Below are 20,977 nucleotides of genomic sequence, written 5' to 3' on the forward strand. Positions count from 1 at the left end.
GTTGTGGTAGCTCGCAGCTCAGAGTGCAGCTTTTGATTGGCAAGATGAGAACTTCTGTGGCATTTGGGACAACTATCACCCAGCTTTTAGAGTTGGCAACAGCTGAGCTGGGAGCAGGGTTAGTGGTGACGCATTTTCTTTGGGAGCTAATCCCCACTTGGAATTTTTCAGCATATGAGAAAGCTCCGTCTGCGTGTCTCTGCTGTGTTTAAGTTTTGTGACATGCATTGGTATCCTACCAAGTGGATTCTCCAGAGCACTTCTGCACAGAACTGGCAGGCTCCTCCTCTTTGACAGCCTGTTTGCTGAAGTTGTTTACAGAAAAGAGAAGTTGTGTGGTGACAACTCAGGGTGTTTCTATTTTCAAAGATAGAGCACTCAGAATAACAGCTGCTTTTTTCTTTGATTTAAGAATAACTAAACAAATGCAGCTGATTTACCCAAGCTTCCCTGAGAGGCAAGCTTTCAGTCTAGACCTGCTTTGAAAAATCCAAATGTAGATCACTCTTCCACTTCTAAATGTATATTTCTTTAAATAGGCCACTGGTCTTCTGGGATCTAACAAAAGTTCCTTCAACTCCTTTATAGATTATGCCATGAGGAGCACGAATGAGCTTGGGCCTGTTGCAGAACTGCTTTGTCGGCCAGTTTGGCAGAAGGCTTTGGTTTTTTTGCCAACCTAAACAGCAGTCTGAATTCTGTCTCTCCCATGAAGGACAAAGAGAAAGCCTGTATTCTCTTCTCAGAACTTCAGTTAGCACCCCGTACTGGGATCTAAGGGTACCAGCCAGCCAGAACCACTCTTGTAATTTCTGCCCTCTGAGCATGTGCTGGTCTGGCTCACAAGGGTTTGTGGAGTAGGAGAAAAAAACCTTAAGGGAGAATAAAAAAGGAAAGTCTGTCTTTTTGAATACATACCTACAGTCAGTCTTGCTCTTACGGATGAAAGCTTATGTGAATAGGTAGTTACTCATGCAGGTATCTTTCGGCAGTAGTCCATCAGTGCATCTCTGCTTTGGATGGAAGTGATGTTTCATAGCTTAGTCTTGCGATAAGCTGTACTAAGTTTGAAACTGGTGCTTATGCTTTAATGGGTAGGAGAAATCTAACAACAATCACACTATGCATGGGCATTTTCACTTGTGTTCAGTAGGGGGGGAAAAAAAGAAACCTCACGATTAACAGTGAGTCCAATCCAGTTGACCAGAACTAGGGTTTTTTTTTTGTGTTAATGCAAGTCTGAATTCACAGGCTCAGTAGTGGGATTCAGACAGGTCTAGCCACCAAAAGCCCTTCTCCTGTGGAGCAACTGGGCAGAAGAGAAGTGATTAGGGCACAGTCTTGGCGGTGGGAGAAAGGAATGCAGATCCTTTGGGGCTGCAGACTGTGCTGAGTTCAGCTCTTATATGCTCTGCCTGATTACTTATGTTCCTCTGACAACATAAACCAGGAAGTGTCCTTCTTACACACCCAACAGAAAAATGCAGCAGGATGCGGGAAGTGGTAGAAGTCTCAAGTATTTCATCCCTCTGTAGGTTTGGTGGTTATGACAAAACAATATCTTGCTGGGAATGCATGCTCAGTGCTGGCAAGGCTGAGGCACCTCTGAATGTGCGCTGATGTAAAGCTCCTGATGTCGTGGGAGGCTCAATCTAGGAAACGTGAGCTCTGATAAATTGTAAACCCCTCCAAGGTCAGGCTGGGCATGTGTGCTTTGGACCTGAACGCTGAAGTCCTGCAATGGTGCTAAGGCAAGCTAAAGGAGAGTTACGTGCTGCATTTGCATTGGCCTTAATAATGATGGCATTGTAGTCTCATGCATTTAATGCCAATATTGTTATTAGTTATGACCAAAGGTCAACGTGTTTGGCAATATAGAAATAGAATGGGGACAACAAAAATGATCAGAGAAGTGGGGACGCTTCCATTTTATTTTTTTTTAAAGAATTTTTCAGCCTTGAAACGGTGTTGATGGGTAACACTGTATAAGCATACAGATGCTCACTGTGGAGAGTGTGGAAAGGAAATGAGTAGCTACCATTTCTCTCAGTACAGCCAGAGAGATAGTGCGCGCACACACACCCCCCCCGCCCAGGTCAAAGTATTTGTTCCACAGTGTGAAGTTAAATAATGAAATTGCTGCATACTTTTGACCTACACAGAGATTTTTGTGTCAATGATTTCAGGAAGTAACTAGACAAACTAAGGAAAAGTGCGTGACAATTAAAAGCAATAGTCTGCCTGCAAAGTCTGGTGCATGACAGATCTGAGCTATGGGTTGCCTCAAATTTGAGTATGTGTCTGGGGAAAACCTACTATATTTGACTGACTTCTTATGCTTTTCCCCTGAATATCCCCTACTGGCGTCTGTCAATGTCAAGGTGCCCAGAGAGATGGATTCATAGATCTGTCCCGGTATGATGTTTCGTTTGCTTTAAAAATGTGGAGCAAGATAATGGATTATGCCCAAAGAGCTTACAATCAAGAGATAATAGATGCTTTAAGGCAGACTTCGTTCTCTCCTTCATCCTTGCTTTGCTCTCTTAACTTGTTATCTTGCAGTAATATGGAGCATGTGCTTGTTTGGAGGGCAGCTGAATAACTGTTTTGCTAGAGTGTTTTAGTAATTGTCAGAGAGGCAAAACAGATTCAGCTTGTTATTCCTGTCCCTTTCCTCCAAAGCGTCATTTTGCATTACTGCATTGCTGTATTAAAAGCTAAAAATGAAAAATCTGAGGAATGGATCCATGTGACTCTTCTTAAAGAAATGCTATGGATGTGAGTAATTTGCTTCCAGCAGTAAACATAGCAGGCTTTGGCTAAAAGGCTCTTACTGTCAGAAACCTGATTTATTTTTTGCATAGTGAGACAATGCAGATGGTTTTTATTGTGACTGCACGGAACTGGCCTGTTTGATGAACCCCAGCTGCGTGACACTGGTTAATTTAGCCAATTAACCTGTATTAGGCGAGCTCACAGAGCATTACCTCTGTGCTGAGGAAGACAGTGGTGTGTTGCACTGCAGGATGCTGTTGAGAATTCTACCTGTGCAATATGAGAAGTTAGAGAGAATTAGAGCCCTGCTCTTCAACTTTTGCTAGAGAGCAGAAGTTCATTTCCCTGCAACTGATTAGTCCTCGTTATTGTTTGGATCTTTTCAGACTTCTAGTGATTCCATATCGTACAGCTAAATGCAGCTGACTTTATCCTACTGTTTGGTCATTATATTCATATCTATGAGATTAGATTTATTATAAGCACTTTTTTTCAAAATGCTGGTGCTTAAGCGGAAAAACAAACCTTCATTTGGTGCCACAAGGCATATCAGTGGGGAACAAAAGTAACATGCAGAAAAAAACAAACTTGTTTTACTTAACGTTAAATATATTTTCCCTCTCCTGGTTAGCTGAGTTGCATTTTGGGACACAGTTTGACCAGGTTTCCTTAGACTGCTTTGCAAAGGAGTTGGGAAATTAGTGTCTGTGACGTATTCTATGGTTCTATGTCGTAGGTAATTGTGAAGTCTTTAGAGCGGGCTTGTCAAACTCTCTTAGACCATAGCCAGTATCCTCTGGAGCTATAACTGGGCTCATCTATGATTGTATGAACCACGCAACTTGCTGTATACCACTGCACAAGCTTCCTCAGCCAGCCAAAGGAGTCATTTGTTAATATTTGAAGGATAATAAAGGTTTTTTTAGTGGCTTTTCCAGGTGGTGTGTGCTCTGCAGGAGGGAAATTAATGACAGTTTTCCTTTATTACATGGGTTATATTTCCTTCCTATCTGGTATGGTGTATGTCTGCACAGACACCAGTGCTGGCAAGTACAGTATAGGCTGCTTGCTATAGAAAGACTGTGACACAGGTCTCTGTCTAAAGAGTGTTGAGAATTCTGTGTGAAATACACAACCTTTATGCCTACCTCTTTCTCTACTGGTGCAGTCAAAGACGTCAGTCAGAGAGACAGTCTCTCTTTCCTTTTATTCCCTGTGTTGTTTATTAAATGTCACAGTTCAAATCCTAACAGCTGGTGCTGCTGCTAAACGCTTCTGTGCTTTCTGGTCTTACTGACACTTAGGCCTTTGTGTCTTCTGCTACAGCCCCTTTGACACAGAGAACCTGTTTTTGTCCCCTGGAACCACTGCCAAGTTTTCTGTGGGTAGCAGGAAGAGCTCCTTATACAACTGGACCCCACCAAATACTCCCAGCTTCAGAGAGAAATACTACCTGGTGAGTATGCTGAGAAAAGCAAAATGCAAAGCACAGACCTAGGACTTGATTTTTGTATTAGATTAGGCTATTGAAGAACACCCTCAGAAATGTGAAAATGTAGCACTAAAGGGCCACTACAGTTTATTTTGGGGGCTTTGTTATTTTTTTCTTTTAACCATTTAGATTCCAGTTTAGATTTTGTAAAAGAAAAAACAACCCTGCCAAACATTCCTCTTGGCAGACAGAATGGTAGGGGTGTGGACATCTGCTCTAATAGTCTATGGTAGGAATCAAACTAGGAACCATTCTGTCTCAGAAGCAGTGGAGCAAAATGGCATCTTAGAGGTGCTATGCGAAACAAGCCTCCTCTTCCTCAACCCCACTATTTGCCAAGTGTAGCCCATGGGAATAGAAAACCCTGTCCTCCTTCTCGTTCATTCAAGAGTGTATTGTTTTAATGGTTGTTTATATAATCCTGTTAATTCTGCCATACAGCTGAAAAACTGATAACGTCATATATATGTTCCCCTAACATCAAGTCTAAGTCAGGTTTGGCATTGCCTCACCAAGGCAGCAGAATACGCAGTCTTCTTCAGAAAGGTTTATTACTTGTACAGGGTATGTTGGACTCTTAAAAATGAATATTTCCTCTAACCACTGCATTCACATCCTGTCCTGAGCTGGTGTGATAATGAAAGCTGCTTGGCACGGTTCTTCTTCCACAAGCAATTTTTTAGCTCTCTTGGTAACTCTCCTCTGAAAGATCTAAAGCACAGTTACTGCTGCTCCACTTAGTTCATCCAGTGCGCTCTTAGTACTTTGTTTCAGTGGTTTCTTTGGTCCAGTCTATGCTGGCCTGGCTCCCTTGTGCAGAAGAGCCCTGTGGTTTTGATTGGTTTGGGTGCATACATTTCCAAGAGCAGGAAACCATAGTTCTCTATCTTAGGTGGTATCTCATGCTTTTCAATTGTATGTGTGTTCACTTACGAGTGTTTGCTGCAGTCTGTTTTGCAGCAAAGGCAGAACCAAGGGGATGTAACTGATGAAGCTCAGCCCCCCAGCATACTGAGCTACTTGGCTGCCTGTGATTTTGATGTACATGGGAGGAGCAAGCCTCACAACCCCGCAGAGACAAGCGAGGCAGACTCGTTCAGCTCTGAGGATCAGAAAGGGGTAGAATCCAAAAATACAACTCCAGCTCTAGACCATAGGACGTTGCCATTGGTGATTATTCAAGAGACTGGTGCAGAAGAGCGACAACATCCTGTTCCAAATCGCACAACTCTAGATATCCTGAAGAAGACTCCGTGTGTGGATGGATTTCCAAATAACCCATCTGGTTTTCTGAATCGTCACAAAGGTAGTAGAGATTCTTTCAATCAAACCAAAAATCGCTGTCTGACAGAGCAAGAAGACATTAGCCAGAAAAGCTTGAATGCTGCAAATGACCTGAAACTAGATGGACAGATGAAGTCAATTGATAAGACTCTCCAAGAAGTGTTAAATTTGCTGAAATTACATGATGTGGGGCAAGCCCAACTGAAGAAATTGGAATACCAGGTTTCATCTCTGAGGGATAAATTAAAGGTATGGTAGTGTTTTACTCTTGGTAGATGGTGTAGTTTTCACTGTTACTCCTAAAACTGTAGGTGTTCCATGACCCTGAGGTGGGTTTGACTTAACGATGTATGGATGGCATGTTCCCAAAAAGTAAGTTTGGCCACCAGAGGTCAGGCGTTACTCAGAAAAGGCAGCCTTGAGAGCTAACAACACAGGAGCATTATGTTGCACAGCACCTCCCGGAGACAGCCTTCAAATGCTGTGTGCAGATCGAGAATCTGGAAAAAGAAATTAAGAAACGGCATGCAGTCATAAGTGGAAACTAGTCTGGGCTAAGCAGAATCTGAACCGTATGTCAGAGCCTCTGCATTTTGGTTTGTTTCTAATTTTTTGGATGTTTTTCAGATTTAGTATACCTTGACATGACTGCATCAGTTCATCAAATCTAATGTTTCCCCAGGATCGCCCAGCTTTTGCAGGCAGTTCAGTCTGTCCGACAAGTTACGTGATGCTGAAAACTTTTCTTTCTTTAGAAGAAAGGTCCTGGAGAAGAGCTTGCTGCAAGCAGTGGGTTGTATTGCAAATTTGGTAGCATTGTAGCAGATGGGGCCAGTGTGCAGTCTTGGGAGATAAGATACTGTGATACTTCATCTAATGTCTGGAATAATAAATGATGTTAACAAGACTGCACTGTCTTCCTATTCCAGTGCAATCACTTTAAAAATAGAAATTAAAAAAAAAACAAACCAAGTGTTCTCAAAGCAGCCTTTCCAAGGGGGATAAAGTTAGTGGCCCCATGAAATCCACTATTGATATTGAAGTTCTTGGATAATTTGCTGGAATGCAACAGACTCCTAAGATTGCTACTTGTAGATCTGAAACAGGGAATAAGTGAAAATTGCACTAATGGCAGAAGACACACAGAAAAATCAGCACTTGTACTAACCTTAACAGGCATGGAAATCCAAAGAGGAATTCAGACAGTTTAAAGTTTTAAAGAATATTTTGAATTTAGTTAGCAACATTATTTGGGGATCAGTGCTGTACCAAGAGCTAACTTTCCTGATGTGTTAAGAATGAAATCAGAAAAGTAAATTGATTTGTTGTTGAGCAATATGAAAAACAGCAAAGAACTAATGCAAAATGGCTTGATAACTACAACTAACAATATTTTTCCTTCCATTCCACCAACAGCCAAAGACACTTCAGCACAAACATTCATCTATGGAAAGTTTAATGGTGGAGACAGTGCTGGAAAGTTTTGACTTTTTAAACGCTGACTGTAGTGCTGATGAGCTTTCATTATTTGGAAGCATAAGAACAGCCAGTATCAGGTATGTACCTGCAGCACTTCATTACAGGGCACACGGGAAAGGGGTAAGGGGGGCTGATCCCAGCAGCACTTACCGATACACTGTACGTGGCTGAGTAACGATTGTGCAGAGCTGCTGTTGGTCTCAACATCCAGGATAGAAACCACTTTTTTGAATACTCTGCAATTCATAATTCAGAATACTTACCAGAATAAAATGGCACAAAACTTAAACTGAATTTGTGGAAAATTCCGCAGAATGGTACCTGCAGGCTATGGTGGAAGGTCCAGCACGTAGGACTGCAGGAAAGAGGCTTATGGGGACAGTGCTGAACAGTTCTGCACTAGTGAGGGAGAGCTACGAGTAACTTATAGAGCTCTTCTACCTGCTCTTTCTTTTGAATTCAGTTTTGCAAGTTGCGTAGCACTGAAGATTACATTCCAGAGCTATGAGCCTGATCCTGGGAGACTTACTACACTCCCAGTATCATTGAGTTGGGAGAACACCTAGGGATTTGTCTGCTACCTGTGCTGCTTTTGCAGTTTACCCACTGCAAATGAGCCAGCAACTCAATTCACATTATCTGGAAGCATCTTTTACTAGTATTGATTCTCCAAAATGGGATTTTGTGGGATCAACTGATCTGGATTACTGTCCTGGAATGAGTTTTAGAAATAAAGTCCTCATGTTTTTAAGAAGTGTTATAAATGCAATAAAAAATGCTGTTATCTGTTAAAAGCCACCTGTTTTGTACTTCTGCAACTTGAAGGCTGCTATTGAGACTGCACATCTTCATATTTTTTTAATGATGAGAGTTTTAATCTTTTTTTTTTTCCCCTCATCTCAACAGCACATACAATGACAACACACTTCAGTCCCTGAGCTGTGACACGAGAACAGAAACAAGAGATGTAACTACTGGTGATGACAACTTAGACACACTTTTGATAACTCATCTGAAGCTGTGCAAAGGTCTCTTGCAGGTAAGGAATAGCCTATGGGTTTCCAGGGCACTGGTTGTAATTGTTGAGTCTGATTACAGACAAAAGTGAATATGTAGCTGGGTCTCTTATAAAAGCAGAAAGACTCAGAGTAGAAATTGAGTCCAAAAAATGCAGCGTATACATGTGTATGCAGAGAACGCGTCATACAAAACTCTGCTGCTTTTTTTCAGCCTCTGGGTTTTGCTGGTAATACCTTTGTGCCCAAAGCAGGCCACTAATGCAGTAGGACAGATTTGGGTTGGATTGTGTATTGATAACAGGTGATCAATTTTTTAATGAATGAAGAAAAAACTAATACTACTGGAAAGAAACTGCTAGCATGTAGGGCAAGAAAAGAACTCTTATCTTCCCTTGAGACCTTATTCCTCAGTTAATTTTGGTTATAGTGCTCAAGTACGTTATCGTACTCAAGTATCACCTCTGATGTGGATGGGCAGCAGAGGACAGTATAACTGCTGGTATTGATCTGCTACACAGCTGTCAATGGACAGGGGCAGAGAAGAGTGTCAAATACCAGACAGCCTGTTCCAGCATAATGTGGTTTGTTCACCCTGTTCTGCTGAGCAGCTTGGCGCTCACAAGTGACCTGTCCATGCTGTGATGGGAAAAGAGGCCTTTTGAGAGTGGCTAGTGTTTCCTCACAGATTTTAGAAGTTTGATTCTAAGAAACAAATCCTCATTCATCTTGAGCTTGGTACTGCCTGTGTTTCAGCTACTAAGATATGCATGTTGCATTTCAGAAACTGACGTCACCAAATGTAGCCCCGGTTGTCCAAGAGAGCATTTTGGAAGAAGTATCAGAGCAGACGCGAGTCCTGGGGGATGTCTTGGATATGTCTGTTGAAGAAAGTGAGTAACTGCATTATTCCAAGGCATGCCAGAGATGTGAGAGGTACAGGTAACTCTGCTTGAGCTTCCCCAGATACGCCAGGGTTTCATTCTGAATTCCTTAACAAACATTCACATAATTAAAACAGCTCTTATAAGCCCTGTTTTTTCTAAGAATCTAGATATCTTTTGTTTGGGTTTTTTTTTTTTGCCTGCAAGGAAGGAAAAGATTTGAAGAAGTTTGGCTCAAAGAAATAGTAGCTCAACTGGTGGGTCTTAGAAACAGAGACGTTACAAATGATGGAGTTTGTGGCTAAAGAACAGCAGAATAGCCTTAATAAAATCCTTTGTTATATCTATGCTTTTACTTAGTAAGCAAACAGCCCGACTTCTCTACATATTTGCAGGAAAAGTTTGGTATGCAATTTTTCCCATCTTAGGCCTTCCCCCTACCAAATTCTTCTATTGACTGCTGGATATGACAGAACGATAAAGGCACAGTGGGAGACTTCAGAGGCTTTTGTTCTTGTCTTGGTAAATACAGCAGCAAGAATGCAAATTTTAGTTGGAAGCACTTGCTGACAGATTTTATCCTGAAGGATGTGGGAATAAACTGTTTCCCGGAGCCAGGCTTTGAAGGGCCTTTGGCACAATGTGATGAGGCAAGTGTAGGAGTCTCAAATGCAGAGCACAAGTTCAACATATCTATAGGTAAGAGTGAGAAATGACAGGGTTTAATGACAGCGAGAAACCACAGGGTGTTGCTTCAAGTGCTCTTCTGAAGTGTTTGCTGAAAGAAAGCCTGCCTCAGCCTGTGCACCTGAGGTTCAGAGTTCTCCACTCGTGAAGGTACCTAAGACAGGATCTCTAAAATGCTTAGAAATGGCACGTCTCCTGCCGGTAAAAGTGGAAACAGTTAAACTCACAGAATGTTCTTCTGAAACTTGACTCAGATGCTGGGATAAAGTAAATAACGAGAGGCAGGAGAGCTGCTAGGCGTCTCATTCAGGTCTCATAATGACAGTTTAGGAGCTCAACCCAAGCTTGGTGAAATCAATGCTTGCAGATGTTAAAATACTGGCAGCAAATCTCCAGCTTTGAACAAAGCCATCTATATAATGCAAATACACATTATGCTGACACTCTAGATATGCCATCTGGTGCCTAATTTCTCATGTAAAATCCAAAATCTGCTAGAGCTCACTAACTTTGTAAATTGTGTGGGTTTTTTATTTTATTATTTGGTTTTTTTAGTTATTCAGAAGACTAAGAAGAAGAAGCACTATCTGAAAATCTGGAGTGATCTTGCAGAGCCTGGCAGCGTCCTGTTCGCTTCAGCAGAAAGGTTCTGTCATGCACTAAAATACACGTTGACGCTCAAAGTGAAGGAAAAATACCCCGGTCAATTAGAAGCAGGTACCAATCCATTCCTTGAACACGGGGCCACTCTGGTTTCATTTTATTGCACAGCTAAAAATTGGCCTTGTGCATTTTACAAAAGAAACTTAAACTCTTGTTTTCTTGTTTTAAGAAAACTTATTTTCTTGTTTTAAGCAGCTTACATCTAACCAACCTTTCATTTTCTCACTTGTTCTCTTCTGTGTTACTTCCAGTACTGCAGAGGTTGCAAGAGCAGATCGTGACCTGTGACGGGTTGCTCCCCTCTCCGCATCTCCAGACAGAACCAGTTACTTTATTCCAATTTTATAGCTACCTGGAGAAACACCACATCACCAGCCTGGAGAAACACTTGGGAAAACTTGCGAAAGAAGGTAATGGCAGCGCTTGTCTGCTTTGATTGAGCCCACAAGCTCAGCAGCTGGCTGCTGCTCGCCTGGTTACTGCTCAAGATACACTTTCACAGCAGCAAACTGCCCCACCATTGGATTGCCAATTTGTTGCCATTTTAATTCCCGTTATGACCCTGCAAACTTAATTAGAATAGGAAAGGCATGCTTGACTCCCACGGCTAACCAGGTAGAAGCAAAACAGGTGTGAAGATGGGTTTATCTTAAGTGCCCTAAAAAGCAGCGGGTTCTGCGATATTCTGTTGAAGTTGGCAGCAATCTAGGGCTGAGTAAACGTCTGTAGCTTCGTGTGACTATTGCAGCTGTAATCAGACACAGATAATAGCAATAAAATTTCAGAGGTTACTACCGCGCATTTTCTAGCACGAGGTAGCCGGTGTCTCGCTGAAGCCTAGTCCAACAAGTGAAAGTACTTTAAAACTTTGTCTGTCTCAGAAAAGAATTATTTTAAAAGCAGTCCTGATATTGGCTGTTATCTTTAGTCTTATTTTGATGCAGATAACTCATCTGGTGGGAGACTAAGAACTTCTGCATTCCTAGTCAGTGGAAAACACCTGGAATATTCTTCAAATTGAAACTGACAAACTGTCAATCCAGTGCCTGGTTTCTTTTTTTGCCCTTTTTTTTTTTTAAATGTGGAGGATTTTCTGTTTGACCAGTACAGCAAGATCTTTCTGAGATGTTTAAAAGTATTTTCCTTGATCATGTTTTTCTTATTTCAGGACTACTCTGTTTGTCCCAATGTCCAAAGGTGCAGGAGTTGTTTTGCACTGTGTGTTGTACTCCAGGCACCCAGGTCCTAAAACAAGTAGGGCTTTGCCGTGCCTTGTGAACTGATATTGTGAAATAATAATCTCTGCTCCATTTGTCGGACAGTCTTGGCATAGGAGGAAATGGAACAATGCCTGGGAAAGAAGACAGGATGGTCAAAGGGGCAGTCGTCCCAGTTTGCTTCCTGCCACGCTCAGCTTGCTCATTAGCCATGGGAATAACTACACGTGGCTACAAGAGATAGAATTCGGGAGGAGTTTGTCTTCTCTTGATAAGGCCTTCCTTTGTCAGTCAGTGAGGTTGAGTCCTTTCGCTTGCAGTGATGCTAATTGAGGAGCTGCAATGCCCTGGGCGGCTGAAGACTCTTAAAAAGCTGAAGGGAAAGCGACTGAACAGACTCCAACCTCTACCGCAGACTTTGCGCCTACTCGGGATTTTACAGCTGGATGACAACCACCGCGTCAGCAAAGCAGCCACGTCCTGCCTGTCCCGCGCAGCAGCAAACAAGAACTTCAGGGGACAGGTAAAGACTGCCGTTCTTACCGGCTTTTCTAAATAGGTGCTGAAATACACAAAACTTGCTTTATCCTAGAATAGCACTATTGTCCTCTCCGCACTTCATTAATCTATTAACTAGAACCTAAACTACAGCAGTGCTCAAGTGATCTGTCTATATCCTTTGTTTACGCTCAGATATGTAAAACAGTGCTTACGTCGATCTGAATGCAAGTGCTTGATTATGCTGAAGTTTATAAAGCCTTTCTCCCCACACCCCCCCTCGCCCCCTTCTGTTTTTTCATTAGGCTCTCCTTCTTTACACTGATGCTTTAACTGACTGTGATGCAAGACTTCAGCAAGCTGCATGTTTGGCCCTTAAAAACCTCCGAGTAAGTATTTACGGCTCTCCTTTTGATGTGTATGTCTGGCCAAAATTGCTAGATACAAAAGTGTATCCAAGGTGCGGATTTTTTAGGCTGGTGTAGGGTTCCTTTTTCAGCTTCCTTCTATTTGGAATTTAATGAATTCTTTGGCTACCAAAGTGCCGAACTATTAATGCTATTATACAGAAGCCAGCAGGCAGAGGGAGCTGCAGGCATCTTGGAGTGTCTCGGTTTGATCTGACAGGCACAGGACAATGGCAGAAAGGATGTATTCCAACTTCTGCCACATTGTCAGTGGTGAAGGACAGCAGGCACTGACCGGGGCCATCCAGCATGTACTAAAATGAGCCACAGTCAGCGATACAGAGAGTCAGCTTTAACTATAAAAATGTAGAGTTAAATCAGTTCATCTTTTTTTTTAACAATAGCTGATTCTAGTCAGAAAACAAATGTAATGTTTGCATCGCCACTACAAGGTGTCACAATAGATTTAAAGCTTTCCAAGAGTTATAAGTCTGCAGTGAGTGAGTTTGCACACGAGGGATTATTTTGAGTACAGTTTCTGCAAACACGTAGTCACAAGAGAGGCTCAACAAATCAGAGTCTTATTCTCTAAGTCAGATTTGCAAAGTAAGTGTTGTCCTTGCACAGCTCGCATTAACTCTTTCAGTGAAGGTCCTGATTGTTTTATGCTAATTTAATGGTACCGCAGCGGTGAATTGTACCCTTGAGCTTTTACGCTTTTCCACACCCTGAAACAGGAGAGAGAATAGCAGAGGTGAGATCATGCTCAGAAAAATTAACTGCAAGCTGGTATGTTGGGGGAGAAAAGAAAGGTCACAGTCGAATTCAGATGCAAGAAGAGACGTGAGTTAGTGTGTACATGTTTACCGTGTAGAAACGTTCATCTCAACGCCTGCTGAAAAGCTACTTTTGCAAATGTTTCTGTTCTCAAACAGGGTGTGGAGAGCATTGAGCAGGTTGCCCACCTGTGCCAATCTGAAACAGAGGAAGTGAGAAACGCAGCCAGGGAAATGACGTTATCCTTTGGTAAGTCTTTCGGACAACTTTAGAATATACATTCTGAAAAAGTAATGTGGAATAGTGAGACCCAGAACAGGCCTGAAGTTAAGCCTGAACACGTCTAGGAAAATGGAGGTGTTTCATGAACAGCTATTTCATACCATTAAGATAAACTTTGTACCACATACGATAACCAAATGCCCCCATTAAATTTGTCGAACCAGACCAAGGCGATTACTGTAGGATAAAGTGCTTTAAGAACCACTGGACTTTTTTAAAAGGTGGCAGATAAGCACTGACAGTGCTGACAGAGTACTTCTTAGTAGCAATACTGGCATCAGCAGTTTTCTCCGAGATTTTGTAAAGAGGACATTTGAACCAGGCAAATCACAATAAAACCTCTTCTAGCCCTGAGGTCAGCTAAACTGATTTAGAGACCTTCTCCGTAGCAGAACAACAACAGACTCTTTGGGCCCGGTAATCTCTTCTAGCCACCTACAAACTGACTGGTTACTTCTGATTTTGATGTTTCTACTCTTCTTCAAATGGTTCCACTCTGAATACTGGAGGGGCAAAGAGTACAAACAAAATGGATTTATGCTGGTTCGTTACCTGTCGCTTCACCTGAATTCAGTAGCTCTGCGGTGGAATTGAGCTGCTAATGAGATGTCAGTGTTCTCAATGTGCCGCTCTCCAGGCATTTGTACTTGTCCTGAGCATTGCCCGGGCTAAATACCTTCCGTGCCCCGCTGCTAGCGAGGATTCCAGCTCATCTAGAGCCAGTGATTTCCCTGTTCTGTTCCTAAAAGCACTTTGGTTCACGTTTAGTTCTGGGGATCTCCGGACTTGCTTCACAGAAACACGTGTATTTCAAAACAAGTTTTCCAATTGTGATGGTTCAAATCGTTCCACTCATGTGGAAATGTTTACAGAAAGCCTGACTTTCCATGGGGGCTTCTAGCAGTTCTTGGAAAACTATTCCCTTGGAGGTGTGCCTGTCACTACTGGGAGTTCTTGTTAGTTCTGAACAGGGTCACAAGAGAAGTATTTCTAGAGTATCACTTTTCTCTGGGTGTTTCTAACTGCTTCCTCTTCCTCAGCATGGGACGTACTTTCTCTTTCTCCACAGGTGAAAAGGGACGACAAGCCTTTGAGAAAATGGACAGGATTTGCTGTGAATTGAGAGAAACTGTACAACAAGAGGCTGAGATTGAAATCACAGTATTTTAGTAGTGGAATATGAGGAGCTGAATCGCACCCTCCTCACAGCCACATCTGGGTACCTGAGGATTTTGTTGCGTTGTTTATCAGTGTCTGGTTTACTTACGCCCTGCTCTGTACCTGCTGCACACTGACCCAGCGCAGGCGATTTCCAAAGCGGGAAGAGTTTGCAGCCTGCACGGAGTAGACTGGAATACATCTTCTCGCTGTCTCTCAGCACGAGGTGAACTATCAAGTGCTGGACAGATGAAAACTAGGATCTCTCAGAATAAGGAACCAGGTTCTCTCTCAAATATTTTAAAATCCCCATCTCGCTGGAATTATCTGCCCCTGCTCAAACTGTAAGTCAAATATGATCTATTTTCCCATAAAGTATTTTACTAATTTGGCATTTCTCAGAGGAGAGAAAGGATCACTCTCCAACAGGCTATCTAGAAACTAGCAGACAACAGATTATTTACATCAACTGCCGCATACATTAGCAAAACCTAGCAGCATTGCTTAGTGGTTTCCTTCTTTTGTACAATTTAGTTGCAGAAGAAAAGCTTGTTACTGCAAAAGCCAATTTCTTCATAATCATTGCAACTCAGGACAGGTTTGAGCGAGGACTGACAAGGCTGCAGTGAGCGTCTGTCCTCAGCAGTTCACAACAGGAAGGTATGTCTTGTATTTGCCCTGTGCAGGTCTGTCCAACATGTGCACAGCTCTGTGTAAGTTGTTTTGTTGTGTTTTAAAAAAAAATTTATTCATTTAGTCATAGATCAAGACTCCTCATAATCACACCCCTGCTGTCAGGCTCCTTACTCAACATTCAGTTAACCTAGTGGAGGGTAGCCACAAAGAGAAGCCTGGCTTCAGGTAAAATACTTGAAAGGGTTTGGCTTGTGTGTATATATTTTTTTTTTTATATATGTATATTACTTTTCAGTATTTATTTGTTGGATTTCATACTGTTTTCTAAAATTCTAATAAAACATTTGAGACAAGTTCTTGCAAGTACTTCATACCTATGTGCTTGTAGCATTGGGGATAGGTATAAGGCAATAAACCCCCAAGGGAATTAAGATACTTCACTGACCCACATCTCGGGCGCATACACAGCATGTCACGCACCCACTTCTCTATTCTGTCGGTGAGAAGCTCAGGCTCGTACTGTTGGGACAGGCTGAGCTGCTGTTCTGCCACTGGGATTTAGTTTGCTTCACAGCTGAAGTCTTTACTCTGAGCAGCAGGACCGTGGGGTCTGGGTCCTGCTGTGCCACAGCAAAGTAAAACTTCACGGGCTGCTTATCTTTGACTGTAACTCTGCTTTTAATTTACAGATTTATTTAAAAGCAGGGGAGAGAAGTTCTACTTTGGTAAGTTCCCTGCTTCCCCAGCCCGCTCTTCCCCTCACTAGGAGGAGAATGGGAAACAGCCGGGGACGGGTAAGAGACGGGGCAGCCCGGGCACCTTCTTGCCTGAGCCCCAGCCAGGCTTTGGAGCCCACGGGGGAGGTGCTGGCAGTCTGAGGGGCAGTGTGTGAAAACCCACCACAGCTGGGTTAATGCCACTTGATGAAGCTGCTGAGCGTTCTCTCTTTGTGCACCTCTCCTCTGGCTGGGGCTTTCCTTAAAAATATAAAAAATAAGGTAACTACTTTAATCCAAACAAGGTGGAAAGTGGATGGCTGCAGCTGCTGCAACACAACCAGGTACGTGACTGTATCCCTGCCAAACACAGCTTTGTGCTAAGGCGCGACACGTTTATGCTTGAGAGTTACTACAGTTTTTGTATTGCCCTGGTTCCTGGGCCAAGACAGTTAAAATTTACCTGTTTAAAGTGAAAGACTAGAGGAGGGAGATGTATGTGTCAGGGAGAAAGGGGGACACTCATCTCACTCACTCTTTTGCACTGGAGTTGTGACCCACAAGTTCTTACAGTAACATTTAATTCACTTTCCTCTACAAAAAACCCTGCCAAATATCATCACTTACCAGTGACGCAAACAAGGAGCCAGGGGCTCCAGCTCTGAGCAGACAGGAAGCAATAAGACTCTCATGTACATTCTTTAAAAAAAGAATTTTATTGTTACAACTAAAATGAGAACTGAAAACTTGTATGGGAAATTGAAAAACTGTACAATTTTACTATAACCTGTGAGGTCTTTGCAGTGGCTTACACAAAAGACAAGATACCTGAAAATGTATTATACCAAAACATTTAGCTTTTTTGTTTTTTTATTTTTTTAAAAAAGTTTATTCTATGGCAATCTGTAAAAAAGAAAGACCTGATGAGTAAATATTTGCTTAAGGCATATAGCAGAGCAGCTCACTAACTTTCTAACAAGTTTAACATGGATATTTGTCCATTTTCCAAGAACAGGTTAACCAATACACCCACTTTGAAACGCTACTGGATATACACACCCGAACTACTACATACATATACAGGACATCAAAACAAAAATGTTTACAGTTCAGTATTATAAGCCTTATACACACCTCACGGGGCTTGTGGGCCATTCCACTGCCTCTCCCGGGCCAGCCTAAGTTCTGGATGTGGAAGAGATGAAAGAAATGGCAGAGCACATGGGCAGAAAAGGGGATGTTTAAAACTTTATCATCTGCAGAAACTTTCTCTTGGTAGAATAATTTGCGTGGGAATTATTCTGGATTCAAAGGAAGGATGCTTTGCTTTCCTGTCAAGCCTAAAATTTAAAATATTCCCTCTTGGGAACAGTATAGAGTTGGGGGTTTTTTGCTTTTAAATGGGCCGCCAGTTCAGGAGCCTGGATTTCTGCAGCTCAAAGCTTGCTACGGCGATCTGGCAAAAGAGGCCTTTCCTCTCCCTCCTCCAGCACAGCCCTGAAGGCAGCACAGCGAGTCTTACCCCCAGTGAGCAGAGGTGAGGTGTGAACAGGGCTTACGGAACTCTCTGGAATGTCTGTACTACACTGACTCAGCTGAAATGAACCATGCGAAACAACCGGGTCACACTGAGTACGCAGAAATTCAATAGGAAGTCATGCCAAGTATTAGGCGAGTACATGTTATCCGATAAACACCAAATCGGTCTATCGCTGAAGAGACTTTCAGCAACACCCTTTGAACCACAGCCACTTAATGATCAGGTCATGCAAATATAATCTGGGCACATCAGTAAGCAGAAATAGAAGTTCTTTCACCTTTCAAGCACATGGTATTGAATCAGGACACTAGAAGACTTTACATGCATTTCAATACGAATGGGGTACGAACGGTGCCTTGGACCAATATTCTACCGGATGATGGAGAGAATAGTGGGGACAAAGCAATCACATACTGTATCTTAAATACACAGATGAGCCATTATATATTACCATTTTTCTATACTTATTTTTCATGTTTCCAATAATATAACTAAATATTGACTGATTACAACATTCCTCCTTTCAAGTACTGGTCTGACCAACAGTCTCACAGGTAAAGTATTGATTCCCAGTACTACCTGAGGATTTATTATTGTACTTTTGAAAAGCCCTTGATGCAAGCTTAACAAAACATAAAATAGAAATAACTCCCCCCCCCCCCCCCCCATTCACCAACTTACTCACTGAAGGCAAAGAGCTACACCTACAGCCAGCTTTGCAAAAATAAATATGGAGTGGAGAGAGACTTCCGTAAGACACTCCATAGCGATGTCGGCACTGAGAAGGGTGGTTAAGTGCTATCCATCTAGCAAGCCATTAAAAATAAAAAGAACTGCGTAGTAACACTGTCGCAAACCAGCTGTCAGGGGTTAGTTTCGCTCACTACAGCGTTCAGTAGTGAGTTTACGCCTTTCCTCTGCCCCATGAACCAGCAAAGAAATCTTTGCTATTATTGTTTAAACTATTAATAATTTGGTACTACCACGAGGAACAGCATTGACTGAGACTCGGTGCAATGCCGCCTTCCAGTCACAGTTCTACCAATGCACCCGAATCCTTATTTACAAGCACGTTACGTGATGGGAGCCCTGGGCCTGCGGAGCAGCCCCCCCACCCCAGCGGCACAAGGCGGGCGCAGGGTGGCAGGGGACAAAGCCACCCATCGCGTCGCTGGCGGCAGGAGAGTGACAGCCCTGGCCGCGGAGGCGCAGGACTCGCCCTCTCGCACGGCCCCGGCCAGTAATTACTGAAGAGCGTATCTTCAAGCTGAACTAAAGCCAGTATTTTAAATCTTTGCTTTAAAAAAAGCAGCACACACAAACGCTTGCATCGTGAGCCAACTGGTACGTTCACAGACCAACATGTCTTCTGTGGAACGTCTGATGGGTAAGGAAGCTGCCACAGCATTAGTTGCTCTGGATTTATTGAAATGCTTCCCTGCGCGTGGCCTGCAGTGCCTCCCGGCACGTTACCTCTCCGGCCCCTGCGGGAAGCTGCTCTTCCTTACGGAGCAGGTGGAGAGTGAAACTGCGTTTTACATTCCAAATGATGAGGTTTCAGAACTGGTCCTTCTGAATGCCAACGGCACAGCTGCAAAATGCTGGTGGACACGTTTTGGTTGAATTTCCCTTCCTGTTTCTCTCCCTCCCCTCAACCTCTCCTAACCCAGAATAGAAAAGTAAAAACAGTTTTACGAAGGATGGTGCAATGTAAATAGGTGTATGTGCAAGTAGAGTGCAACAAAAATTAATGAGGAGATACACTTATTAAAAAAAAAGAAAAAATAAGAAGAGCTTGACATGTTGGGATACCCTGAGCAAATGCAGAAGCCTGTTTCTATTAGCATGTAAAACAATAAGCTCTTTAAGAACAGTTATGCCAACATTAAATATATCAATACCACAGGCACTGCCCACAACTCAGTCTTTAATGATGAAGCAAGTTAAAAAAAAAAAAACAAAAAACCAAAAAAAACCCCAAAAACCCAACCACAACCACCGCTCCCCAATGCCCTCCCTTCCAAAAAGTTTACATTCTTCAGGTATGTGGGTTTCTTTTTCTTTTTTTTTGGGAACTCATCAATAAGTCATGTATTTGGTTACAACACTTGGAGAGTACAAGCAAGTTTCACTTGTGCCTAGTTTTTATGAAACACAAAAGAAAAAGAACTGGCTTTTTAAAAAAGGCTAAAAACAACAATGTGTTGTAATTCTATTATTTAGTTTAAAAAAAAAAAAAAGAAAAAAAGGAAAACAGACTATTTGGCATTTTCTCTGCTTACTCCTGAATATTTTAAGGCCCTGAGATTAGAATATTATGTTCTTGGGACCACAGGGCTGGATAAAACCCTAGTGCATCATTTCTTTCTTTAAGCCCTAACCAAAGTTCTGGCCTTTCAACCTAAGATCTACCTCCACTGAGACAAGGCTCACGCGCCTCAATTAGCTTTCTTTCAGAGAAGCTTATTACAAACCCATCAAATCATTGGTGTTTTTGGCAGGGTGCATCTTGCTGGCACGTCCATCAATGAAAACACACCCTGTAACAGAGATAAGCTCCTGCCGTGAGGAAAGTGAACATGCATATATTCACTAGAAATGGCTTCCAAGTTGTCATCATGTTCTCATCGTCCTCTTCGGAGTTTTCCGACTTCATCGACTCTTCTTTGTGGGGCGAGAGACGCAGGTTTTCACCAACAGTTCTCCTCCGAATTTCAGTGTCTTGACTAGTGCTTAAGGACAAAGAAATGAATGTTCAGTATCGGATTCTCCATTTGGGAGAGAAGCCACGCAGGCTCCGCGAGAGCACGGCCTCACCCTCCGCACACCACGGACAAAACTGCAATCTCTTGCTAGCGGGAGCTGCAGCAGACGACAAACCAAAGCCTATCACTAATTATTACAGTTCAGAGTATTAAATTACAGGTTTAGAACACTGCTTGTCATCAACAGCCACGCTTGGGAGTATTTTGTGCCCTTTAAAGACTAAGCTTAGTTTTAAACACCCCCCACCCCCATTGCTTATCACGGATCTGCTACCTGCACCGAGAGCAGCAGTGAACTAGCACAACCCAAACCTACATCCAGGTATGGAGAATGTTCAGGTTCTAAAACCACGCACCCACCCAAAACGTCAGAGACTGATGGAAGTCTGGCTGCTCCTGCAGCCGTAACTTAGAGAGAGCGGCTAAATGCACTGCCGTAGCTTTTAATGATGGAACCGACCATCTCTTCAACCTTTAGTGCTCTCTTATCGTGGTTTTTGTTTCTAGATACTGGACCTCCACCCTGTTGGCAGTATTCTGACACCCAAAAAGGCTTCTTAACTGAGCAGGAACTTTTATAGAACTTCTTCCAGCTGAATTCAGAAAGCAGAGCGCCGCCGTGCTGTGAGAACCCGTGGGGTGGTAACCAGCAGGGAGATGCTTTGCAGGGGGATTTCCTAGATATCTGCTGACAGCGTAAG

At 42.7% G+C, this 20,977-nt stretch overlaps 2 protein-coding genes across 18 annotated transcripts in view; one reads left to right on the plus strand and one right to left on the minus strand.

Annotated features, from left to right (window-relative positions):
• Window positions 1-15,608, plus strand: part of RIPOR3 (RIPOR family member 3) — a 53,528-nt gene extending 37,920 nt beyond the window's left edge. For all 14 annotated transcript variants that reach the window (XM_063349941.1, XM_063349937.1, XM_063349943.1 and 11 more), the window contains 11 exons: window positions 4,102-4,231; window positions 5,216-5,800; window positions 6,968-7,107; window positions 7,937-8,069; window positions 8,831-8,939; window positions 10,173-10,334; window positions 10,532-10,690; window positions 11,818-12,020; window positions 12,301-12,384; window positions 13,338-13,428; window positions 14,531-15,608. In XM_063349941.1, the coding sequence (XP_063206011.1) occupies window positions 4,102-4,231; window positions 5,216-5,800; window positions 6,968-7,107; window positions 7,937-8,069; window positions 8,831-8,939; window positions 10,173-10,334; window positions 10,532-10,690; window positions 11,818-12,020; window positions 12,301-12,384; window positions 13,338-13,428; window positions 14,531-14,631 (1,897 nt within the window). In that variant the 3' untranslated portion in view covers window positions 14,632-15,608. The remainder of the gene's footprint in view (window positions 1-4,101; window positions 4,232-5,215; window positions 5,801-6,967; window positions 7,108-7,936; window positions 8,070-8,830; window positions 8,940-10,172; window positions 10,335-10,531; window positions 10,691-11,817; window positions 12,021-12,300; window positions 12,385-13,337; window positions 13,429-14,530) is intronic.
• Window positions 15,609-16,668: 1,060 nt separating this feature from the next.
• The window catches only part of PTPN1 (protein tyrosine phosphatase non-receptor type 1), a 46,258-nt gene continuing 41,949 nt past the window's right edge, over window positions 16,669-20,977 (minus strand). For all 4 annotated transcript variants that reach the window (XM_063349916.1, XM_063349917.1, XM_063349918.1 and 1 more), the window contains one exon: window positions 16,669-20,243. In XM_063349916.1, the coding sequence (XP_063205986.1) occupies window positions 20,036-20,243 (208 nt within the window). In that variant the 3' untranslated portion in view covers window positions 16,669-20,035. The remainder of the gene's footprint in view (window positions 20,244-20,977) is intronic.

The sequence above is a fragment of the Chroicocephalus ridibundus genome, chromosome 12, assembly GCF_963924245.1.
Source record: "Chroicocephalus ridibundus chromosome 12, bChrRid1.1, whole genome shotgun sequence".
Lineage (NCBI taxonomy): Eukaryota > Metazoa > Chordata > Aves > Charadriiformes > Laridae > Chroicocephalus > Chroicocephalus ridibundus.